This window comes from Nanorana parkeri, unplaced genomic scaffold (assembly GCF_000935625.1).
Source record: "Nanorana parkeri isolate BGI_ZX_2015 unplaced genomic scaffold, ASM93562v1 scaffold183, whole genome shotgun sequence".
NCBI classification, from domain to species: Eukaryota; Metazoa; Chordata; class Amphibia; order Anura; family Dicroglossidae; genus Nanorana; species Nanorana parkeri.
The window spans coordinates 97,960-124,566 of NW_017306451.1; the positions used below are offsets into that span (position 1 = coordinate 97,960).

At 43.2% G+C, this 26,607-nt stretch overlaps 1 protein-coding gene across 1 annotated transcript in view; it reads left to right on the forward strand.

Annotated features, from left to right (window-relative positions):
* The first annotated feature begins 2,661 nt into the window (after positions 1-2,661).
* The window catches only part of INSR (insulin receptor), a 122,809-nt gene continuing 98,863 nt past the window's right edge, over positions 2,662-26,607 (forward strand). Inside the window, exon 1 of the mRNA XM_018555070.1 lies at positions 2,662-2,966. Coding sequence (XP_018410572.1) covers positions 2,840-2,966 — 127 coding nt within the window. The 5' untranslated portion in view covers positions 2,662-2,839. The remainder of the gene's footprint in view (positions 2,967-26,607) is intronic.

A 26,607-nucleotide genomic window follows, 5' to 3' on the forward strand; every position in this document is an offset into this window, starting at 1 on the left:
AAGAGGGAGACCTAGTGTTAGAGGACTTTTTTTGTTCTCCTTTTGCATGGATCCCCCTTATAATTCACACAAAACCCTATCTGGGATAAGGATCTGGTATGGATTTAGAAGGGACCACAGGTTATTTTTTACATTTAAGACTGGGATGCCTTGCGATTTTGTGTACCTTTTAAAGGGTGCCACGACTGAAAAAAAGAGTGAGAAACACTGGAATAGACCAAACCATTCATATTTATTACTGAAGATTTAACTATTCTCTTACTCCAAATAAAATGCATAAACAGATGCTAATGTCCCCATTTTTTTTTTTTTTTACAGATCTACCAATACTGGTCTAACATATCTTAGAAAAAAAGGGTTTGCACAGATATAAACTTTGAGTTTATAGATAATTTTTTTAAACTTTGTTTTGGATAGAATGTGGAAGGGTTAGAGTCTATATCAAGGTTTTCCCTCCATCACTACGGGAAGTGATAAGAAGTCTCTCCAATGAGATAACATTTCTACTTTTCAATAAAGTGGGGAAGGATTAGAGCCCCTGGCAGGTTTCTATTGCTATTCAGGGCTCTTTTGAAGAGATTTCTCTCCACTGGCATGCTGACATGAGATGGGAAATAAAGGGAGATCTGAAAAAGATACAGACAGAAATAAAAATGCTCCTTTTTTTTTTTTCTTCAGCAGACTAGGAAATAGCTAGAATGCCGGACAGCTTCTTTCATTGCTGTCTGTTTCTCTGTTGCAGAGTTTTACTCACTTCCTGTTTGGTAAAAACTATTCTCACTATGGTAATTGGAAAATAAGTCTTTCTAACAGCACCCTGGATAGCAGTAAAAATGCAACAGGGGCTCTAATCCTTTCTCACGATACCTAAAACTAAAAAAAAAAAAAGAAGTTTTGGCTGGAAATAAACTTTAGGGATATTGTACTAACATGTGGAATGGTCAGAACTGTTACCAATGTTTTTATTACTGTCTGTGCTTTTCTGCCCAAGTGACAACTGCTTCCCCTATCTTTTGTTCTTACTGAGGGACTAGAAGTGAGGAAAATATGTTCCCTATAGAGGTCACATCGGGAACATGATAAAAATGTTGACTCTTAATCACTCTATATTTTAAAGCATTTTTTGCGCAGATTTGTACACTATTTTCTACGTATTTTCAGGCTTCAGCAATTTTGTTTCAGCCAATGGAAAGCAAAATCATGTGAAAAATACTTGTTTTGCTACAAGTGACTTGACGCTCAGGTGTAATGGGCACCAAAAAAAATAATGGGACTCTCCATGTTGAGCATTGTCGCGCTTCAAGAAAAGTTCAGCAAAAAGGTCAGGTGTGAATGGGGACTCGGAATTCAAGTGAATCATTATGATGACTTTTTAAAGTATTGGCAATTAAAAAAAGTATAATTGTACAGGTTATCCTCTATATATTGATGTATTATTTGTGCTAGCAGATATATCACTGTATGCATGTGGGTTGTAGTTTTAGCCAGAAAAGTATTTGTATTTATTCAACATCTCAGTGTTTGGGAGGAAGTTACACAGCGAGCATGGCAAAAAAAAAAAAAGGCGGTTTCCCTCGTACGTAAGCGAACCATCTTAATATATATATTTGTATAACTATATATCAATACAAAAATATTTGTTGTGCTCATTGTGTACCTTCCTCCCAAACCTCTGAGCTGTTGAATAAGAAGGCTACCTTCATGTATGATCTTACTATCTAAATGTAGATATTTTGTATGATATATATATAGTAAGCTCACACATGAGGGCAGCCATCTTATTTAACAGCTCAGTGTTTGGGGGGAAGGCACACAATGAGCACAGAAAATATTTTTGTATATATAAATATATATATTTTTAAATATCTGTGTATTCTGTTGTGTGTCTTCCTCCCAAGCAGAGTGAGCTATTGAATAATAAGGCTGCCCTCACATGTGAGCTTACTCTCTAAATGTAAATATCTGTGTATTCTGTGGTGCTAGTTGTGTGCCTTCCTCCCAAGCAGAGTGAACTGTTGAATAAGAAGTGTGCCCTGACGAGTGAGCCTAGCCCAGTGAGTCCATTCCAGCGTACAGCGCTCCACCCCAGGTGTTGTTCAGGCTTTTCCTGGTCTCCCAGCTGACTAGCAGCTCTTGTTTACTGGTTGGATATTGGTTGGAAAGGAGGGGGCGAGAGACTTTGCAAGAACTAGTACCATCCATGTATAGATTTTCCTCCAGATTTTTCGGTTCCGGCACTTTTTCGCACGCTTCTTCGGAAAGCTGAGCAAAGCAGGCAAGAGCAAGGATTCCCGGTGGCCAGGCGTCCGCTGCTATTCGCCCGAAGACATTTTCCCAGCGCTCGTCTTTTCGACTCATGCGCTGGGCCCCATGTAGGAATCCACACAGGGTATATTCCAGCTGTTGTGTGCGGTGGTGATCGTTCACCTCTAGGAAATGGTCTTTCGTCCACACTGCTAGGTTGGAATCAGAAAATAAGGCTGCCTTGGTGTTTAAGTTTCAGGAAGATCTGATTTCTCCTGTGTTCCCAGAAAGAAGGAAATTTGACGTGTGCCTCTGATCTACTCTATATAAACACAAGGGATCTGAAACTGTGCTTTCACCTGGATATTTCCATCCACATTGCTGGGACGATCGCTATACTGTCTCTGAGGAATTTCGGGGCTACATCCCGCCCTCTAATTAAAGCTGCTATTTTCCTGCATTTCTTCATCATGCTGCCAAACCACATGAGCTGGAAGAATCACATCATTAAATAGGGCTCAGCTGGGATCCTCCAGATCTGTATTGGGAAGGGACAGTGCCGTGTGCGCGGGGAAGATCTACGAGGAAGCTTGACATGGGACTGGGTGAAATGGTGGGTGTGGGGCACCCCAACAATAACCCCGTTCCCAGATCCAGCTGGACTGTACTGGCCATCCTTACCATCGTCATTCTGATCCTTTGCGGCCACAGCCATGCAAAAAGTAAGTGCACGCTAAATGACTTACGTGTCACCGCTATACTTTGCATTGCCTTTGTTATGTAAGGGGGTGGCTGCTTTATTTGTTACATCAGTGTTTTGTTTACAAAAGCTACGTGAAGTATAAATGGCCGGCGTTCACGGTCCTTCCGGTTTCGCCTGTGGGTCACGCGCGCAGGCCTCGCCTGCCCAGGCGCGAGGTGGCATCGCTGAGGCGGCGTGGCCAAACTCGAGGCTGCGCCCTGCGTACTAGGCCTCACAGCTGGTTTCGGTCGAAATGGTAAACAGTGGGGGAGGGGTCGGTGTGCTTTCTGGGGACGCCGCCTCTCGATAGGCTACGTTAACAATTTCACATAGACGCAACGTCCACATGTGTAAATGCTGGAGGGGAAGGGCAACCTAACGCTGTGTCTCATTGAGGTTTATTGACAGATAGGGCCGGCTGCTTCATGTTGACAGGCAATGGCTTTAATATTAAACATGGTTTGTTTATCATGTTAGAGCCCAGTGCCGGGCGAAGCTTTTATTTGGTTGGTTAGTACCCTTGTCACGTTTACGTTGCTTATTTCTCCTCACTTCCTGTCTAGTTTATGGCTGTCCGATAAAACAGGAAGTCAGGAGCAATGCCTCAATGAGGGGACAGCAATAAAAATACACTTTCTAGCAGAGCAATGTTGGTTTCATTCACTAAAACAAACAAAAATGTTTCAAAATGGCTTGAAAATGCCAACGTTCAAGTGTAAATGATGGCTGAGAAAGCCTGTCTGTGTTTTATTGCCGTTTGTGTCCCCGTGGTAGTTTTCCGTTTGCTTCCTCAAAAGATGGTGGGCGTATTGCTGCGTTCACGTGCTATTCGATAGTAAATATGATGTCTGGGACTTGGAGGGACACGGTGGAGAATTTAGGTAGCATTGTGTCAGAATTACAAGTTCAGCGCATTTGCATGCATTTTACAAGTTAGAGCCTTCTGTTTTGTATAGCATCAGACGGAATAGGACACAAGGGGGTCTCTATTCAAGAGGGACAGATACGGCATATAAAATGTGACAGATGATGTAACCCAGAGGAGGACAAATTAATACGGAATTCAGGAGCCAGTCTGTCCAATCCGGGAGCCAGCTTCATTGACCATAACTACAGAAACCTCAAAAGTTAGGTGACAGCTGTCATTTCTAAGGAGCATCGGCTACCTTGGCCAGCTTTGATCAGGATAAAAAAATGTTTTGACCGGAGTTGGGGTTTTAGGATTTGATGTGAGTTGTTAAGCACTGGGAGATCAAAGTGCAATTGCAAAATAAGGCAGTGTTGACTATAGAGGGGTACAATTTCAGAGAAGAGGGGACTCTGTCCTTTCTTGTGTGTAAGCTACATGCAGGTCTGTTTTTTGTTTGATAAGCTGACTATAAAGCACTGGTAGATTTTCGTAGATGTTCACATGAAAAATCCCATCAGAACATTAATTAATGCCATCAGAGACGTGATCAGTGTCATTCCAAATTTGATTTTAGAATGAATGGAGTTTCCTAAACGAAAACCACGATCACTGTTAGAGTTTTATTCATTTGAGAAACCTTTTCCTTCCTGTACCTTCAATTTTTTTTTTTTCATCAATACGGTTGAAAACGATTGTTGATTTGACCTGTTAACTATTAGAAGATGGAATGAACATTCCAAAAACAAGGCCAGTTTTAGATTTTGTTTGATAGTAAAAGCGTTTGCATAATCTCGTTCTCGTTCAGTAAACAGGCAGTAACTGTGTAGGCATTCAGAAGGGAAAAAAAAATCAGAAACCTGGAAAACAAGTTGTTGACAAGACTAACAGGGTTTTTCACAAATGGGTGAAGCGTTTGGAGAAGGCCGAAGAAGTGAACAATCTAACTTCCCCTACCTTCTCCAAAGTCTTCACCCTTTAGTGAATAGCCCTGTAAGAAATAGTTGTCGTTGCTTGTCATGCTCAGCTATAGTACAGGGCCAGGTAGCTGATCTTTATGCATATTGCATGATCTGCTTTTGTAGAACTACTGCGATGATAAGTCTGCATTCCGATACAAAGCACTCGCAGTATCCAAAAAGTGTTTTTAGCGTAACGTATTCAAAGGCAGTTTTGTTTTTTTGTTTCGGATGCAGTAAGCAATTGTTGAAACCCTGTCAGGTTTTTATTGTTTCCAATCAATTCCACATACATTTGCCACAAATATATGCTGCTAACACATCTGCTTTTAATACATCGAGCGGAATGTATTAAAATTGGAGCAGCTGTGCATGGCAACCAATCAATCAGCTTCTGTCTTTCATTTTCAAAGCTTAACTGAACAAACTGAAGAGAGAAGCTGATTGGTTACTATAGGCAACTCCCCCAGATTGTCTGCTGCAGTTTTGAAGAAAAAAATGCTCCAATAGTGTTTTTAAGGAGTACTGGCTATTTTTTGCTTTGGATTCATACAGTGCCACTGTAGGCCACACAACATACTACACTGATTTTGGGCAATGGTGCAGGGCAGGATGTTGGGTAGATTCACCCTCTATTTGTCTTGGTGACCATTTTCCCTAAGACATAAAGTGAGGGGAAGATCTATCATTTTTAATTTGTCACTGGAACACAACATGGGGGGTGTATCCCAGTGGGGACACTTGTTCCAGTGACAACTAAAGTTGAATTAGAGAAATCCCTTGCTTTTCCTCCTCCATCCACTCTAAACAGTGTAGATGGAGGAGTTTGCCCAGCCAGCTATTTTATTCTGACAGCATGCGGCAGCTGTCAGGGTATAGGAATGATGACTTAGCTGATTGGCTTTCTCACACGGTCATGGGTGCGATGGGTTATAGATATTGACTGTATTCAGGCAGCTGCATTTCTTCCCCCAACACTAAAAATGTAACGGGGAGCTGCTGTTTACATATATTCAGAAATTTTGGAAAATAGACGCTTTGTATATAGACATTTGTATAAAGGTGGCCATACAGTGTGCGAAATCTACACAGTGGCTGTTGAACCGTTTCTTCGGCCAGCATCCTTCGATCAGCTGATTGAAGGAGCCGTTCATGAATCTTTGAACAACAGAGTGGGCGGCCAATGAGCTGCTGGCTCTGTACAGGTATTCTGACAGTGGCTGCCGGCCGCTGTCGGAATACAATGAAGACAATGGGAGATTCCTCCATCAACATTTGTAAGCGTTGATAAAGGAATCTGTTCTAATTTTTTCGTTCAGCCTGCGGGTTAAATGGAAAAAAAAATTTGAACAGTGTATGGCCAGCTTAAGACTTTCCTGTTGTGTATATTGCCAGTACACTATGCTTAGCGTATAGAGATGAGCCATTTTCTTTAGTCCTTGTACAGTTTTATGCACTTTGGGCACAGTTCCTATCAGATGTAAGTAACCATACACTGACATGAGATAGATTACAATTTCTTAGAAGTTAGCAACATTTCTGCATTAGAAGTTCAAAAATAAGCTTACCTTACCCCCAGTTTCTACCCACGGGGGCTAAGCAGGAGTGGTGGCACCATAATCCTGTGACTGCTAAGGATCACAGGTCTCCCAAGAAGATGCCACTGTGCAGGAGCATCTTCTTGCCTGATGTCGGATAATGAAGCCACCCGTACACTTTGTAAATTTTGTCTGGTTCTTGGTCTAAATTTGCTCAGTTGGTGGCCCTGTTGGCAGCCTTCTGTTTGGCATCAGAGAATCGGAGGAAGTGGCCGGAAAATGTTCCGGCGAACAAAATTATTGGATGAAACAATTCCCATGATTTCTAAACATTTCCAAACTTATTTTGGCCAATGTGCCGATCAATACTCTATATCTGAGCTGCATGACTCGCAGGCCATACAGATCTGCTTGGAAATATTCTGGAAAAGAAGAATTAGTAAATTGCTAATTTTTGATTCCCATGGGTGTTTTCATCGTTCTGATCTGTGGGCAGCAAAGCAGCTCAGATATCCAGACAGTCATGATCAATGGATTATATGTTTTCTGCAGATTGGACAAGTCTGCAATTTAGGTAAATAAATTTAATAAAATACTTATTTGCTTGATTTTTGCTAATTGCCTCACTCATTCCTAATAACAAGAGGGTGCCACTCTGCCTGTTGTATTTTGTTGTTTTGAAGGGGACAGAGGTAGGAGCTGTAGGTACGCGACTCCATTGGAGTGCTCAAAAAATGTAAGAAGCCAAGAGGTTAATATGCCCACCAAGCACAACCCATTAGAGAATTACAATTGTATGTAAATGACACATTAATATTTGGTGAACCATAATATTTCATGGTATACCAATAATGTGCCTTTGGAAACTTTGGTCGTTTTGCTGTATTTTAAATTGCACCATGTTTTAAAGAGGACCTTTACACATGTCTTTAAAATAACAATAAAGGCACCTTTAGAAATGTTTAATGACAATCTACAAACACATACTTCTAGATAATTGCCGGCTTTTTATTATTTGCATATCTTATTTCGCTTTTCACAGCGGCCATGTTAACTACGGGCAAACTACTAGCTCTCCATTTACTTCCTGGAACTCTGGCACATGTGACTAGAAAATACCTTTCCCTGAGATCTCATGAGATTTCCCAGTAATGCTCTGCTGATGTATACTTCCCAAGATGCAATGCTTTGGCACTTGCATAATTAGTGCCAGAACTGGACCAGGAAGTAGATTAACTGTATTTGTAAAGTAAATGAAAAACAAGTTTTGTTTAACTAATGAATGTATGCTGATTTTAAATCAGCATGCAGAGCTGTATGCTATTGGATTTTTAGTAAATAGGGGTAAAGGTCCACTTTAAGTTTTTTTTAAATTTCTGTGTGTTTGGTAATCATTTTTAATATATTTTGCATTTAATATAATTTTGATATCACAGTACATTAGACTTTGTGACCTGAATTGCAGCAAGAAGTCTCCTATTATAGGCATATGAGAAATTGGCAGCCTAATTGAACTTTTATCAGATGTCAATATTGTATTTTCCAGCACGGATTCTCACAAAGTTAGGTACAAAGCTGTTTGTTAGCAGTGTGAGAAAAATTGAAAGATTTTAACATCTTCCTGTGTAACCCAGTTGGTAATTGTGCAACATGCAGACTATATGATTTTTTATTTTGGGACTCTATTTATTTTTTTGAGAATTGAAACATTTAGAGAGGTACTTTGTAATTTAGGAGTGTACACCTCATCCACTGCCTTGTGCCAAGGATGAGAGCTCCTTGTGCATCGGAGGAGCTTCAAGCATTAAATTACACTATTAATCCACAACAAAGGTTTTTGTAGGTTAAAAGTATTAAAAGAGAACTATGAGGTAAGTATTTTTCCTCCATAGTTCTCTTAAGGGTCATCGGAGGACATATACTAGTGTTCTCCTGTGACCCTAAGCTCAGTATATCGCTAGCTACAGCTCGCAGTATACTGAGACCGCCGCAGCCGGGACAGATCCCGACATTACTGTCGAGATCCACCCAGCTGCGTGAGTGACAGCTGGCTCTGCCTACCTAGGGGCAGAGCCAGCTGTGCCCGCCCCCTCCCCCATCCATTCCGCCAGTCAGCGCTGGAGGATCAGAGCGGGGAGGAATCCCTGCAGGGAGCTGTGACTGACAGTCAACGTTCTCTGAAGGGAGATGATCGAGAAGTGAGCGAGCGATCACTTCCCGATCTATCGAGCCGACCTGTGACAGTTTCATTGTCACACGTTGGCTCGAACTATGAGGATGAGTGGTTTTTCACTCACCTCATAGTTCTCCTTTAATCCCCATTCCGATATGCGATTAGGGGTGAATAGTTTGCGGCGTTTATAGGTGGCTAAATGCCGCTTCTGGATGCAGCTGTATTCTGTCCTGTGGCTGCATACAAACTGGATGATTAGCTGTGGCCAGTTTGTGTGTGACCAGAAACTCTGCAGGAACCCTGTCCCTGGATTCAACATGTCTTTGTCCAGGGTTGGTCAGAGATTTAGGCCCCTTTTCACATGGGTGGTCCGATTGGGTCCGCCTGCCAGTTTTTAGGTAGACACGATTTGGATGCCCAATGTAAGTCTATGGGCAGCCGTGTGTAAATGTACAGGGCGTCCATTTACACCCTGTTACCCCCAACTCCGGCCAGGTCAGCAAAAACAGATCAGAGATCCGTGTCACTGGACCTGATCATGCCAGATCGTTTGTAATCTAATGTAAATGGACACATGTCCATAGACCGACATGGGGTAATTGCAGTTTTTCCACCATTGATGGAGAAAATAACTGTACGGACACGGATGTCACAACGGTGACATCCATTCCATACTGCTGTGATCAGAAGAGGATCCGTGCACAGATTCTCTCCTGATCAGCCTGTGTGAAAGGGGCCTTATTTGCATGTCACCACCCAAATCTGACTGCATCTGCTGCTGTCCATGCTTGTTCACACACACCCACACCATGCAGCGTTTAGCTCTGTCATCAAGAACTTTTATCAGCAACATTGCCTAGCCCTTTTTCTAGCTAGGAGAAAACTATTAGTTTGCTCCTAGCTAGAAAGAGGGCTAGGCATGGTTCGAAATGTCAAAACTTTTAGTTTGCTCCTAGCTAGAAAGGCAGGCCCCATTTGGCAAGCACCATTTGCCAAACAAGACATGAAGCATTGTGGCCACGGCAATGTAAACAACATTGTCTGGCCGCAATGTTGACATTGCAGTGGGCAGCTGAGGAGCTGTAAAAGCGTGGATCCACCACCTGATTCTATTGCCCCTCAGCTGCCCGACTAAATGAGTCCTTATTGTTTTGTACTGCTGCTTTTATACAGTTGGGTAAAAAAAGTTTAACCGTCTGCCGCTTTGGTGGACCTGATCTTTATAGATTGGAGGTAATCTGATGTAAACAGATGCATGTCTGCTTACAGCGACTCCCCATAGATCTAACATGGGTCTGTTTTAGCTCTTGTTTTTTTCCCTCTATCACAAGATGGGGGGGATTCTGTACTGCTCCAATCAGTAGGGGATCTGTGCATGGATCCCCTGATGATTGGTACAGATGGCGTCCATGTGAAAGGCGGCCTAAGCTCACCTCTCCTGGGTCCTGTCTTTTCCCTTCCAACTGTTCTAGCAATGTAGCCTCTCTAAGAATCTATGCGATTCAACATTTTGGTAAGTGTCAGGTGCATGTGTCCCCTTGTTAACATCCTCTGACTCCTTTTGTCATTACATGATTTAGCAGTGACATACGGGGTCAAAAGATGAAACTTTGGTGCAAGACCCAATTTTTCACGCTCCTGGAAGTGTCCAATGCCTTGAAGGAAGGTAGAAGTCACGGGCCTTCAAGGGAGGAGAGAGGAGAGTATTGGTTTCCGTAACGATTTTGCTAAATGCACTTCTTTTCCATGTTGCCGTGCATTCAGGACCCCATTGAGATTAATGGGGTTGTGTGGCAAATGCGGAAAAGAATTGCACACAAATACACGCATTACACGTTTGCACTACGCTCAGGTTTGAATCGAGCCTTGGAGCCCTTCTCTATCAGGGAACTTTCAAGGATGTTATTGTAACTGCGTACGGTAGATTAAACCTGCCAAACAGTAATGTTATAGTGGTATATTTTATGCTTTAGGAAATAATCCTTTTGTATGGTGTAGAAATAAACAATCGCACGGTTACCAGACATATAGAAAACAGACAAAAGTAAAGGGCAGCACATAAAGGCAGAATAATGCAACTAGGAATACAAGGGTAAATTCAAGCTCAATAACCTATTTTGCCATGCAACAGATAAGCCTTCGAGTAGTCCAATATACACTATATTGCCAAAAGTATTTGGGACGCCTGCCTTTACATGCACATAAACTTTGATGGCATCCTGGTCTTGGTCCATAGGGTTTAATATTGAGTTGGCCCACCCTTTGCCGCTATAATGGCTTCAACTCTTCTGGGAAGGCGTCCACAAGGTCTAGGAGTGCGTCTATGTGAATGTTTGACCATTCTTCCAGAAGCACATTTGTGAGGTCAGGTACTGATGTTGGACGAAAAGGCCTGGCTCGCAGTCTCCCTCTAATTCATCCCAAAGGTGTTCTATCAGTTTGAGGTCAGGACTCTCTGCCGGCCAGTCAAGTTCCTTCACCCCAAACTCGCTCATCCATGTCTTTATGGACCTTGCTTTGTGCACTGGTGCGCAGTCATGTTGGAACAGGAAGGGGCCATCCCCAAACTGTTCCCACAAAGTTGGGAGCATGAAGTTGTCCAAAATGTCTTGGTATGCTGATGCCCTAAGAGTTCCCTTCACTGGAACTAAGCGGCCAAGCCCAACCCCTGAAACGCAACCGCGCACCATAATCCCCCCTCCACCAAACTTTACACTTGGCACAATGCAGTCAGGCAAGTACCGTTCTCCTGGCAACCACCAAACCCAGACACGTCCATCGGATTGCCAGACAGAGAAGCGTGATTCGTCAGTCCAGAGAACACGTCTCCACTTCTCTAGAGTCCAGTGGCGGTGTGCTTTACACCACTGCATCCGACGCTTTGCATTGCACTTGGTGATGTAAGGCTTGGGTGCAGCTGCTCGGCCATGGAAACCCATTCCATGAAGCACTCTACGCACTCTTGATGTGCCAATCTGGCCACACGAAGTTTAGAGGTCTGTAGCTATTGTCTATGCACTTCAGCATGCGCTGACCCCGTTCTGTCATTTTACGTGGCCTACCACTTTGTGGCTGAGTTGCTGTTGTTCCCAGTTGCTTCCACTTTGTTATAATACCACTAACAGCTGACTGTGGAATATTTAGTAGCAAGGAAATTTCACGGAACACCTGAATCCAATGATTTGGAGGGTGTCCCAATACTTTTGGCAATATAGTGTAGATGTGGCAGGTTGGAGGTTTTGAACCAATATATTGTTGTCTCTAGTTGCAGTTGATTGCATACATAAGTTGGCACCCTGGTTCATAAAATAAGGGTAGTTTGACACAAAGTTAGTCTTCGCTGAACCTACAAGGATGTATAATATTGACAGCTTGCCCCATTTCTGCAAGAATTATTGTCTTTTTGTATTACAAACCTTGTAGGAGGGGAGGACATTGCCCAAAAAAACAACTAAAGTTCAACACACAGTTTGCGGTCCAAAGGTTCCTCTGTTCCCTGCTGTCAACAAACACTAAGAAAATGAACATTTGCTGTACTCTTGGAAGGGAGAGAAAAAACTTGGTCAACTATTAAAAAAAAAAAAAAAAAAAGATTAGCTTGCAGTCCGGAGTTTGGGGTCATGCTGTTTTAGCATTAATAGATTTAAGGGCAAGTATCAATTAACACCTTTTTGATATATGACCTCTTGCATTTTTATATGTTGGTTGGGGTAGTTAGAAAATTGGACTAGTAGAAAAGTCGACAACTTTGCACGCTTTTGTTTTTTCTCTATTAGCTCCTCAGAATAACACTGCAGGGAGTAATAAGTAAGGTACAGCAAAGTCTTAAGAAGTGATTAGGTATCTGAGCTGTGACTGATTTGCCACTGTTGGTAATGTTCTTTGGTCCCCAGACAGAATGACCTATGTCACTTTTGCAAGTACATAATAATCCTACAATAAACTGAACGTGCAGATTGCTTTTGTGTTTGTTCTGAAATAACATTCAAAAAATGTACCAGCTGATGTCAGTTTGTTCTATGCAAACAGTGCTTCATGTGTCCGTAAACCCAAAACCTGAGAATGTATTTAAAGTGACACTAAAATCAGGAGTTTTTAGTGGGCCAGTTTTCACACCACAAAGTCTGCGTTCTGGAACGCAAGCCGGCAGACTATCTGCGTTCAGGGCTGGGAGTGGGCGCCGCGGTGCATTGAAGTCAATGGCACCGCAGCCATGCCCCCCCACCGACAGTGCGATCGCCTGCACCCGGGAATGCAGGCACATTAGTGTCTGTGTTCCAGTCCAGTGCGATCTGCAAAAATTCTGCATGCACTATTTTTGCAGATCGCACTGTCCCGGAACGCAAGCACTAATGTGCCTGTGTTCCAGGTGCGGCCGATTGCACTGCGGGCAAGGGGCCTGGCTGCGGTGCCATTGACTTCAATACACCGCCACTCCCCCTCCCGCTCCTTAACGCAAAGAGACGGCCGGCTTGCATTCCAGTGTGTTCCAGAGGCCGAACGCACTGGAACGCAGAGTTTGTGGTGTGAACTGGCCCTTAAATCTTAGAAATGCATTCAAGTACCTTTTTACTAGTACCCTTATTTGTGCATCACCCAGCTGTTGATCCTCAAATCGGCTCTGAATTAATGACACTGTCCTTCCTTCTGGAGGGGGGCTACTTTTGTTCCCCCATGGTCCTTGTGTGTGTTGTAAAGTAGTCACGGCTCCGAGCTCACTCCCGTGATGGACTACAATCTCAATGCAAATTAGTAAACTAAACATTAGATTGTAGTCTATTACGGGAGTGAGCTTGGAGTGGTGGCTACTTTACAACACACACAGGGATCATGGGGAACAAAAGTAGCCACCCTCCAGAAGGCAGGACAGTGTCGGCACCAATTCAGAGATGATTTGAGGATCTACAATTGAGTGATACACAAATAAGATACATTTTTGTTAATAGCTAAGGTACGTGAATGTATTTTAAAAACTTAACTCCGAGTTTAGTGTCACTTCAAGGCATGGTTCACACCTAGGAGTTTTTCAGCAGTTCGAAAAGCGTTTTTTAAATGCCCAACACGAAATCCAATAAATCCCATGATTTTCAATGACCCTTGTTCACGCCCTCGCAGAAAAACGCCAAACGCCCGAAAAGATACAGGACCTTATTTGAGCAGTTAAAAGCCCAAAGAAGCTCCTGTATCTTTTTTGGCGATTGGCTTTTTTCTGCCCTATAGACTTGATTGGAAATTCCCCAAAACGTGCGACAGAAGCATTTGCATCTGCACATTTTAATGAACGTTTTTGCGCGCTCTTCCATTGCCCACAATGTTTTAGGAGCTGCCAATCAAAACGCGCGTTTGTGCACAATGCGCATAAACGCGCAAATAACCGCCTACTATTCACGCACCAAAACGGTGCCGCTTAGGTGTGAACCATGCCTTAAGTATTTTGTCTGTGTTGTTTTATCCATTTCAAGGTTTATTTGTTTTGTAATTACCTGGTGATCCTGCCAGCTCTACAGAGAGCTCCCTTTGCAGAATGTCAACTCTTTTTTGCTATTACGTCTTCTGTGTTGCCACACTGCTTGCACGTGCTTTAAATTCAGAAGGAGGGAGACATGAACTCCGTCCATCCTTCACAGCTATCCTCCCCACGTGACTCTCCTGTACGTCATGTGGGGCTGTTCAAGGTTCTGGATTGACAAAGGGACACATTGTTGCTTAGATACTATTTTTTTAATGCAGTCACTTACGTGACCACGCGTGCACCCTGTGGAGTTCATGAAAAAGATTTTCTTTGGATGTGATAGAATTATAATTTGGCACATTGTATAGCATGATTTTATTGCCATTATATGCTAGACTGATAAATGTAGCAGACCTGTAAGATAAAACAAGAGCACAGCTTAATCACATTTGTGCGCTTGTTATCCACATTCATGTTATTCATTCAGCATATGAACTAGTAATCTTGCTTACGAAATCTCCACTGGCTGCAACATGAACTTGGCCTGGTGATGACCACATGATTATAAATTTATGTCCGCTTTGACATACCAATTGAGTCTCGTGCTTCTCTAACTTATTGCGCAGTATACTATGTAAGCTGGTTAAACACAAAGACTTGCTTATACATTACAGGCTGCTACATGATGTCAGCTACTTTGCTACACAAGGTCGGGCAGCATAGAGACGCAACTTGCTTTTACTAAGCCTGCTTGCATTGCACAACATTCAGTATAGAGTTTGTTTAAAGCATGGAGGCGAGACTGCTGATTTAGGTCATGTGCTCTGCACCGTCATTATCTTACTGATACTTTTCTAGTATATGTTAAAACTCCAGGTGTCAAAAAAAGTTATTCTCACCATACTATCTGAGCTGCCTTGTTCTTAGACATTGAACAAGTGTTTAGAAGGTCTCGCCTCCTCTGCTGCAGCGATCTAAGGATCCTGGTGTCCTCTTGCTCTATACACTGTGCATAGACTGACAGAGGGGCAGCCAAATCTGTGCAGTCGAGGAGGAGATACGCTCCAGTGATCACAGAAGCAGGGAGCCGGATCAGATGGTCTGGTGAGTATAACCTCTTCCTTTTTTTTTTTTCTTTTTTAGCACCTAGACAAATGAGCACTTTACCCTAAAAAGCTAATATATACTTTTGAGTTGCTGTATCGCTTACCCTATTGGTTTTTCTATGGTGGTGTGTCTATTATTTTGGATAGAATGTGGAAGGCTTAAAGCTCTGGCAGGCTGGTATTGCTGTCTCTGTTTAGGAGCATCACCCTGTATCTTTGCATTGCCATTGTTACTGGCACACAGTGATGGAAGATTCCAATTTGTGCGCCTTTCAAGAGGACCAAAGGTGAGGGAAAATCAAATAGGGACACCAGTTCTAGTGACAGATGTTTGAGGGCTTTCACCTTATTTTGGAAAGCTTTCTTCTGACTTCCTGTTGTGTCTCCAGGGTGGGGAGTGAGGGGAAATCACTTAACCGGTTCAGACAGCAAAACAAAAACCAAATCTTACAGGGCTTCAAACATTTCCTTACTCTATGCAGAACAATAAAAATATTTTGGGTAGAGAAACTCTTTAATAGTACATTGCATGGATTGCAACATAATTACTGTGAAACCAGAAGGGAGATTCCTTGTCCGAGGGGGAAGAACCTGTATTTTAAAGAATTGTATGGCAGGGGTAGCCAAACTTTGGCCCTTCCGCTGGAGCTTCAAGTCCCATAAAGCATTGCAAGACTTGACAGCCACTGACATGACTGCCAGAGGCAGATGCATTATGAGATGTGTAATTTCACAGCTGGAGGGCTGTTGTTTGGCTATTGCAATATGAGATCAGTGGTTGATTTGACCAAATTGCACCTATCCATAACATTCTGTCATTAATGGGCAACTCTTCAACTTTACTCACCATTGCTATTGTCAGCAGCCAAACAGTTCCTCTGCCACACAAGGAAATTGGCCTTGACTTTGGCAGGGAACTGTGAAAATTGCAGAAGCATCAGGAAGTTCTCCTGAGTAAACTAAGTATTCAAAGCCTATCTCCAGGGAAAACAAAAAGCTCCTTTTGCAGTGGGGCTGCCTCTACATTGCAAGGGTTAGGTCAAGGGTCCCTGGGTAAAGGACTTTTACCTGCTTCCTGCTCTGTGCAGGCTTCAGGACCAGCACTTGCAGGGTCTCTTCAAATCCCCCTCCCATACACTGGTGGTTGAAAGCCCGCTGACATCTTCACGTACAATTCAAAGCCCTTAGCCCTGTATTATATGTAAGGACGCTGAGGGTCAGTCTCCAAGCTGGTGTGTAGGGGACATGAGGAGAGTGCTGACTGTTGGGGGAGTGGGGATCAGGTAAGTAAAATTCCTTTCCACAGGTACCCTAGACATAAATGAGCAGTTAACCTTTGCAGTGCAGGGCCAGCCCTCTGCAAGGAGGTTTTTGTGTTTTCCCCAGAGGTAGACTTTTTAAGGCTCTAACATTTATATATGAGCGCTTCATGATAGAGCAGCAAACCTAAAGTCAAGTTTGTTAGTTTAGGTGCTCTTTAAGAACAATAGTACCTGGGATCAGAATGTTGTTTTTGGGCAACAGGAACCTCTTTCTTTTCTTTATTTCATCACATTTTCTATCTGGTTTGTCAGATGCTACATTGAAGATGTCAGTATGGTGACTTGATTATAAGCAATTCCATTTGAATGAATACTGATCATGCAAGAACATAATGTGCTGGATCTGCTGTTGCCCTAAGGTGTTTATTTGGTCCCGATTTATAAAAAAAGCAATTACCACATCTTACTGCCAAAATAGTGCCATTCTATTTACAATCAACTCCCTTTCTCACGGTACATAATGTTCACTTCCTTCTTTGCCAGGTAATCTTCACGTTCTGCCTTTCAGCTTTACCATCTGGACATCCAACACTGCCATGCTTGCCATTGCCTAGTTCCTCAGGCCTTCACACCAGTGTTTTTTTTAATGTTTTTTGCACCAGCTTTTAGGCTGGGTTCATACCTGGGCGTTTTTCAGTGCTGATCGAAGCGCTGAAAAGCGCTCAAGAAGTGAAATCCTATTAATCCCTATGGGCATGGTTCCCACCTGGCCCTACGCGCGAAAAAGTACTTGAGCTTCTTTTTCGCATGTAGGGGCAGATTTCAGCGCGTATCCATTGGTATTCCCAAGTGTGGCTCGGGGTGATTTTCTGTACGAAAGCGGTAACCCATAGCCACACTCAGGAATACAGCGTAGGTCTTACCTTGTCCGCGATCCCCGCTGTGTCTTCCGGCATCCGTCTTCCATCCCTTGCGAGCGTCCGCGTCGCAGGGGGGCGGAACCGGCGGGCATTTTAAAAGTTAAAAGTTAAACAAAAACGAAAAACAGGAAAGAAAAAATCATACCCAGGGAGGTTAAAAAACGCGAGTCGAACAAGTGTTTCATTGGACAGAAAAACATGCTTCAAACACAAGTGCAAAAACGCGCATAAAACCCGCCTATTAGGAACGCCCAGGTGTGAACCCAGCCTTACAATTCAGTTTTAAAGTTGACTACATACAATTTCTTATAACAATACTGTGTATAATTCTGTAATATTTCTTACAAACGGCAGTTTGCAGATGTTATAGGATAATTGCTACTTGCTTATATACGGTAATTGATCTTCTAACATAACTGGTCTTGTGTATTAAAAGAACAAGAACATTTATTCTTTTTTAAAGCAACCAGTTAGTTTCTGTCTGTCATTTCTGCCATGCAGAGTTGAAAGTGAAGCAAGAATTTTATTTGGTTGCTATGAGCAGCAAGACATTTTCTTGTGCACATACCTCTCAGGGAGTTAGGGATGCACAGAAACGAGAAACGAGTATATGTATCAGTCCTGATACCAAGTACTCGCCAAAATGCTCCTGATGCTTATCCCGATACCGAAACCTCCGGTATCAGGAAGCCAGGCGGCGAGTCATTACAAGCCTCCCAGCTTCCTAATTGGCTGGGAAGCCGACTCCATGCTCCATGAGTATGGAGCTGGCTTCCCGGCCTATGGACAATTTGGGGTATTGTATTTTGTCACCGTTTCATAGACGCACACAATTTTTAACTGGGGTATGTTGGGTATTTATTTACTTGTAACCTCACCATTTACATTTTTACAAAAGAAATTGCATAATATATTTTTTGGGCACTAAAATTAACTTAAGTGCGTTTTGTTGGGTTTGATAAAGAGTTGCGCTAATTTTGCAACTGCCACCATTTTCTTCTACAGGGTCTTTGCTTTCAGAAAATATATATAATGTTTTGGGGTTTTAAGTCATTTTCAGTCCTACAATGTGGCTTATACCGTTTGCAAAAAAGGCATTGGCAACTAAAGGGTTAAAGGGTAATTCCACTTTTCCGGTGGAATTTGGGAAAATGGAATTACCCCCATCAATCTGTCCTTCCAGCCCCCGCCCACATTCGCTGCTTTTACCTGTCGGCAAACGCTCTTTCCCCTCCAGCTGCTGGTGTAGGACCCAATACTCATTGTACACAGCAGTGCAGCCCTGCGCTTGGTATTTTAATTTCCGCTTGCAAATGGCGAGTACTCATTGGTCAGCGCAGTCACCTGACCACGTTGACCACTGAGCGCTCGCCATTTGTGTGTGGAATTTAAAATACCGAGCGCAGGGTGCGCTGCTGTGTATGGTGTACGATCGTACAACAGAAGCCGTGAAGGTGAGGGAGTGTTTGTTGACGGGTAAGAGCAGTAGTGGGGAAGGTGGAATTACTCTTTAAATAGAAAGTGATACCTTAAGAACAGAGCATGTGTTTTGCAATGCCAGACCTGTATAGGGTTGGCACAGTGTTTTGTGTGCTGTCAATAGGGTCTGCGCTAAAATTTGTGTTGACCATACACTTGTACACATTATTCATAAATATATGTTAATGTTGTGTAAATACTGCAGATAAACCGTGCAGTATAATTGCAGTGATAACTTCCCCACATAAAAGTAACAACAAGAACGTTTATTTGGTATTACCAGAAATAACAGTCTAATATCGTGTTTATTTTTGGTTTACCGAAGTCAATTATATTTTATAGCCACTTTAATGCAAGCAGCCTGTTTCAGTGAATCTTTAGGGTTTTCATTGTGAAATGTGAATTCAACTCCTGTTTAACCTTCTAGTATATTTATGGCCTTGTGCTTTCTGAGAGGGTATGTGTCATTACAGAAATATGGCAGCTGCCATTGCCAACCTTTTTTTTTTTTTATAAACTACAATGTCCTAAGCTTCATCTTATGGTTACTGACCTAGAACAAGTATACTAGTAGGGAGTTAACATTTTAATGAGTACATGCATATTACCGCTCCTAATGTGTGACTAACACGGCTATTCATAAAAGGGTGAAGAGTTTGGAGAAGGCAGGAGAAGTGAACAATCTAGGACAACATAGCTGAACTGGAACGTGAGCTGAATTGGAGAATACAAGCAGTCCCTGGGTTATGGACGTCTGACTTACGGACAATCCGTACTTAAGAGCGGGGTCCACAGTTCTCCTAAATGTACCGGCAAGCGCCGGTACATTTAGGAGAACTGTGGCTGAATCGGCCTGTGTCCTTTCAAATCTCTGCGCCTGTGTTGGCGGAGGCAGCAGGGACACAGACCGTTGCATACCGCTGATGCCCCACGTACCTCCGCTGATGTGCCGGCTTTCTCTTCAGCCGTTCCGTCGGCTTCCCCGGTCCGGATGATCCTCCGGTCTCCTAGTCTGGCCGCGGCTCCTCTGTCCCGCCCCCCTGCCTCCTCTTCATTGCAGGCTGGGAGCCATACCCAGCCTGCTTTGGATATTGTAAAATGCAATAGCCAATAGCAAGCAGGCTATTGCACCCGCCCACTGTCTGCTGTCAATCAGCATTGGGGGACCTGATAGAGAACTTTCTGCTTCAGGCCCCTCCTCTGCTGATTGACAGGCAGTGGGCAGATGCAATAGCCAGCCTGCTACGGGCTATTGCAATTTGAAATATCCAATAGCAGGCTTGCTATGGCTCCCAGCATTAAAATACCAAAAAAAAGTAAAAATTAAATTAAAAAGACAAAAAAAAAATGTAAAAAAAGTAAAGAAAAAGTTAAATAAATAATTAAAAATGCAAACAAATAATAAAAAATAAAGTTTATAAAATAATAGAAAAAAAAACTTTTTGCTGTGTCATTTTAAATAAAACATTTTTTAAATTATCTTATAATCTTCTGAACAGGAACAGACAGCAAAAGAACAGTGACCCTTCCCTATGCTATCAAAAACAAAAAAATGTTTTTTTGGCTGGAGTTACACTTACTTAAAAACGGTACCTGTTACGACTTACATACAAATTCAACTTAAGTACAAACCTAAAGTCCCTATCTTGTATGTAACCCGGGGACTGCCTGTATGTCCAAATCGGCTATGTTTTCCTAGATTGTTCACTTCTCCTGTCTTCTCCAAACCCTTCACCCTTTTTTGAATAACCCTGTAAGTCATAATGATTGAGGGTGATAATGAAAACTTGGTTAACTGCAGCTAGAAAAAAAAAAGGAACTGACAGCTCTCTTAGAAAAATCATGATAGGTTCCCTTTAAGGGCTTGGGTGAATATATTTTGTAAGGGGGACAGGCTTAACTGGTAGTGGCAATGGTAACTACCCATGAAATGAGGAACCATGTCTGTGTGTGAAACCTAGGACTTGTATTTAAAGGAGAACTATGTGGTTAGGGCTTTTCCCCATAGTTCTTCTAAGGGCAACGGGAGGACACAAACTAGCGCCCTGCCGTCACCCAAAGCCCAGTATACCGCGAGCTACAGCTGGTGATATACTGAGACACCGCAGCCGAGACGGATCCCAACATTACTGTCTGGATCCACCCAGCTGCGTGAGTGACAGTGGGCTCTGCCTATCTAGAGGCAGAGCCAGCTGTACCCGCCCCCTCCCCGTCTGTTCCGCCAGTCAGCGCTGGAGGGGAGGGGGGAATCCCTGCAGGGAGCCATGAGTGACAGTCACAGCTCTCTGCAGGGACAGGATCGAGAAGTGAGCGAGCGATGGTATGTGTTCGCTCACTTCCCGATCTATTGAGCCGACGTGTGACAGTTTCATTGTCACAGGTCGGCTAGAACTATGAGGCTGAGTGATTTTTACTCGCCTCATAGTTCTACTTTAAGACACTTGTGTGTCATTGCTGTAAATTCATCATGCTTTCAAAAATCAGTTAACAACCTAAACAGTGCATAAATACAAAGAAAAGAGCTACATCAAATCATTATTTGGTGTGTCCACCCTTTGCCCTTTTAACCAGCATTAATTCTTCTAGATACACGTGTACACACTGGAAACATCCGTCTTCTTTCAAATTTCTGCATATGAGAGTCCTTGTTTATGTGGTCAGACTTGCCATTGTGTAACTTATTTTACACTGAACGGTCTTCAGCAACCTTAGCTTTTTAGTAGAGCATGGCTTTTCCTGCCCCCGGCTTCATTCCTCCGACACAGCTGATTGTGTTTTGATTCAATTATTGTATTCTACATTATCTTGGTATAAAGGTGGCCATACACCTTACAACCATCGCACGACTTTCGTTGTGCGATGGTTGTAAGGTGATTAAAAGTTCGTACAACCTGCCCACCTTGGACAAGCAGATCGTACTTGCGATCATCGCAAGCCCTCCCCGCTGAGGTGATTGCAATGGTGAGCGGGCAGTGTGCGCCTGCGCACCTCAGGCCGTGCGGCTTTTGTCTTGCGATCGCCCTACCAACCCGCCGAAAATCATACAATCGCAGGATCACCTGCGTTTATCGTACAATAATCATCAGGTATATGGGCAGCTTCTGGACCTTGTGCCTGCAAAATCTTGTTTTGCCAGAAGATGCAAATGTTTGTTAACCCACCCCCCCGGGGACCCAGTGCACATTGCACTTGGGTCACATTCAAACATGCGTTATTAAATAAAATGATGATTTTTATTTCTGTCAGTGCTGGCTGTAGCAACATCCCAGACTGAAGCCCAGTTTAGAGGTGTTCCTATGGGGGAGCTGTGCAGAGACCCGAATGGAGTGTACATTTTGTTCACTGTAAATAAAGTTTAAAAAAAAGGACACTATTTGATGCGTTGAAATAACGCACCACTTCCCACCCACCCACTGGACCTCCCACAGCACACTAGTCGCCATTAGTGATGGGCTCGGGCGTGTTCGCAGCTCCACGTGCTGAGCCCGCTAGGAAGCTGACAGCTCCGCAGCGCCAATCACAGGCACTGAGACATATCCCGATCTCTGCAGCTGCGGACCGGGATAATGTCTCAGTACCTGTGATTGGCGCTGCGGTGCTGTCAACCTCCTGGCAGGCTCGGCACGCGGAGCTGCGAACACGCCCGAGCCCATCACTAGTCGCCATGCCAGAAATGAGCATTTTAGAGTGCGGGCTAGTGTGAACAAGCCCTTAACCATTTGCACACTAGTGTGTGTGTGTCAAAATGACAGCATTGCTACTGAAGTAATTTTGTCTTTGCAGCACATGCTACCTAAACTTCTGCTTCTAACCAATGATTTGATAGGAATCTAGACTTGTTTCTCCCATAGACTGTGTCTCTTTGGTAAACTGGCATTGGAAAGCTGAATTTCCCATTCCCCCCCCCCTGCTCAAGTAAAGGGGGTTAGTAAGAGGATCCAAGTGAGGTTACGTGTATATAGATCTCGTGTTTGATGCATGTGTGACTTTGTGCGATGAGGTCATGACTCATTGCAACTTGGAACCCGATATTCAAGGGACAGATTAATATGATGCCCATTCCTCAGAGCCTTTTTAGGTTACTGTGTGTATATGTAAAGGGATAGAAATTGCTATGTGACCATAATTCTTCTACACATGTGTTGCTTTATAAATTCATTTCAGAAAATTGATTTTAAATGTAATATACCAATACAGTAATTATTTATAAATCCGCTGTCTGTGATTTATTTCTGTTTATAAACACATTATAGGTGGACACTGACCTAGTCAGAAATGTTCTGTTTTCTAATACTCTACTGTATAAATGTAATCACTTTCTGATCTTAACCAGACAACTAGCACCCTACTTTAAATATGACAGTCAGTGGAAGGCATACTATGTATGTGGCATGAGACCCAGGGTGTTTTTTTTTTTTTTCCCCTTCCACCTGTTTGACTGTTACAGCCACTGGAAACCCCATTAACACTAAGAGGTCTGTTTAAAAAAATAAATAAATCACATGGCTATTCATTTAGCAGAACTGCTTGCTTATAAGTTCTTTATGAATAAGCATTCGATCGTTAGTTTTTAAGGATTTTTTTGCACACTGTATAGAGCTGTTGCATGAATGTGTCAAAATCTGATGTTAAGTCTCAAGTCAAATGTTTTTGTGGTGTTTTCTCTTCTGATTGAGGGCAAATTCACACCAGCAGTAATAGGTATAGTAATCAATGTGTGTGTGTGCCCAGCACAGTGCTGATACATTGCATTGTTTTTTGTTTAGAACTCTTTTTAAATGTCCCAAGTGACATATCATTAAGTTATATGGGCACAGCACTGTGTGATGCAGTTGTACTGCGTTGCAATGTGTTGCTCTGAAGAAAAGTGCTGTATGCTGCTGAACTGAGACCATTTGTAACAAGACAAATTGCCTTGTCTTGTGTTGCAGCTGTCCTGGAAAAAAAGCGCAACACAGCCCCAACCATCCGGTGTAAATGGGCCCTGAATGTTCTTGAGGTATTTTCTCTTTTGGTCGAATGTTCTTGGGGTGTTTTTCTTTTTCTTGGTGTTTTTGGAGTATTTTCTCTATTGATTGAATGTTTTTAGTTTGGGATTGAATGTTCCCTTGTGCAATGTGCATGTTAACTGAACAGTTAACCTGCACAAGGAGAGAGTGCATGCAGTTGACTGGTCATTATTACAGGAAGATAATGCACAGAGGTAAAGTCTCACACTGGATTACTGAACAGATCTGGGAGAAATACACAAAGCACACCAAGATGCCTGTCGAAATATGCATGCCTCTTGTATTTAGACAATATTTACTTTTCATGGAGTTCATCTTTAAAGGAGAACTATGAGGGGAGTGCTTTTCACTCACCTCATAGTTCTAGCCGACCTGTGACAATGAGACTGTCACAGGTCGCCTCAGTAGATCGGGAGGTGAGCGAACACATACCGGCGTTCGCTCACCTCTCGATCCTGTCGCTCTCTGCCGTGACGGGAGGGGCAGGTACAGCTGGCTTTGCCTCTAGATAGGCAGAGCCAGCTGTCACTCACGCAGCTGGGCGGATCCAGACATAATTGTCGGGATCCGTTTCAGCTGCGTCGTCTCAGTATACCGCAAGCAGTAGCTCGCGGTATACTGTGGCGTCTCAGTATACAGCTTGCGGTATACTGAGCTTAGGGTGACGGGAGGACGCTAGCCTAAGGAAAACTATGGGGAGCCTGAGCCTAAGGAGAACTATGGGGAAAAGCCTTAACCCCATAGTTCTCCTTTTTAAGGCTAGGTTCACACCAGATGCAGTGCATTCCGGCCCGATTCTGGCCAGAACGCACAGCATCGCATTGCGGCCGGCTCACTTTTTTGTGCTGCAGGAGGGGGCGCGGCGGGCCATTGAAGTTACTGGCACCGTAGCCATGCGATCGACCGCACGTGATTGCAAGGCACTTCGTGCCTGCAGTCTGGTCTGCTGCGGTGCAATCAAAATAGTGCTTGCAGCACTATTGTGCCTTGCGATCCCGTGCGGCCGATCGCATTGCTACGGTGCCATTCACTTCAATGGCATGCCACGCCCCCTCCTGCCACACAAAAAAAGTGAGCCAGCTGCAGTGTTATGGGCTCCAGTTCTCACGTGCGCAGTCCGTTCAGCTTACGACAGAAAAAATACTGCATGTCACATTTTGTCAGGTCCGGAAACGCACGAACGTGCACGAAACGCAACGGAAACTCAACGCGCACGTGAGAACTGTAGCCCATAAAACACATAGGGATACATTGGGATGCATTTTGAGTGCAGCAGCGTACGGAGCCGGTCAGCACACAAAACGGACGTCGTGTGAACAGGCCCTAAGGCCCCGTTCACACTGAGCGATTTACCGTGCGGTAATTCCTGCGATATCGCGGCTATTTACCGCTCGCTTTCGCTCTCCAATGCATCTCAATGGGGCTCTGTCCATCGCTGTCGCGGGTCGTGCGTCGCTACAGCAGGACCCTTTTTGGAGCGGATTTTGCCGCGATTCTAGGTTGCTCAATGCAAGCATTTGCGCGATATCGCGCAAAATCCAAATTGTGTGATTTGCAAATCGCTCAATGTTAATGGGGCCTAAGGGAAACCTGCCATAAGAGATACAAGGCTGCCATTGCTGATCTTCTGAAAATACTAGTTGGCTGCCCAACTGATCCGTGGACTTCAGTACTTTCAATGTCACTTGTTTGACACAGGCATGCAGATGAGAAGTTCAATGATCAGCCACAGAGCATGAAAATGTTATAGAATCTGTTGCATGGAAGCTGGAAGGAATGGAGCAGAAAAAAATTATTGAAATGGCTCTTGCCTAACTTGGTTGTACAGTGTTTGTCTGTAGTACAGACATTGGTACATCTATATAAATAAATGTAATAAATATCAGTTTAATGGAAAAGCACTGAAAACCACAAGTCAGATTTGACCTGTACTTTTCAGGGCACTGCTATGAATGAGGTCTTGAGAATTCACGTTTATGTATGATGGTTTGTATATTTAGCCATAACTCTACTAATATGATTAAAACCTTGTTAAAAATTTACTGAAATATAAGCTGAACATTACTATGCACATTATGCAGCTGTAAATTAAATCACTTTTATAGCAACATATTAGAAACAGCTCAGTCTCCGAATTCTTCTCTGTAGCAAAGCTTCTTGAGCTTGTGCTCATCTCTGTCTAGTGGAAAGTTCCACACACTGCATATAATCAATATACCAATTTATATCAATTTACGTAACGTAGGTTGTATTTGGAGGTACAGTGCTCCTCTGTATTCAGAATGTATGGTTCTTGCAGGAGTTGTATTTTTGGAATACCCTCTCCATTTATTTCACGCTGCTAACCCTGTAAGCAGACAGGATGTCCTGATCTCGCATGTCTGCTCCCTTGACTTATGGATTCGTCGATTTACGTCCCTCTGTTAAAACCCCAATAAACACACAGACTGCACAACATGAATTTAAATGGCCACAGCAGCCCTTTTGTTAATCAAACCAACGTTAACAGTAACCAAAGTAATTAGCTGAATATACACATATATAATCTTAATGACTCCAAGAAGGGGTCTTTGGGTGCCCAACAGCCCAAATAAGACCTCCTAAAAACTGCTCCCATGTCCCCAGCCGCACCCCAACCAGCTTGAGGACAGTTACTGCTCACAAGATTCAAATAAAGCTTGCTGAAGCCTGTGTGAACTAGGCCTAAGACACTGTCATGTAATGCAGCACACTAGTTTAGGGCTTTCAACTAACGATTTATTTTCATTATTTTTCGATTAATCAGATAAAAAAAATAAAAATACCATCTTTAAAAT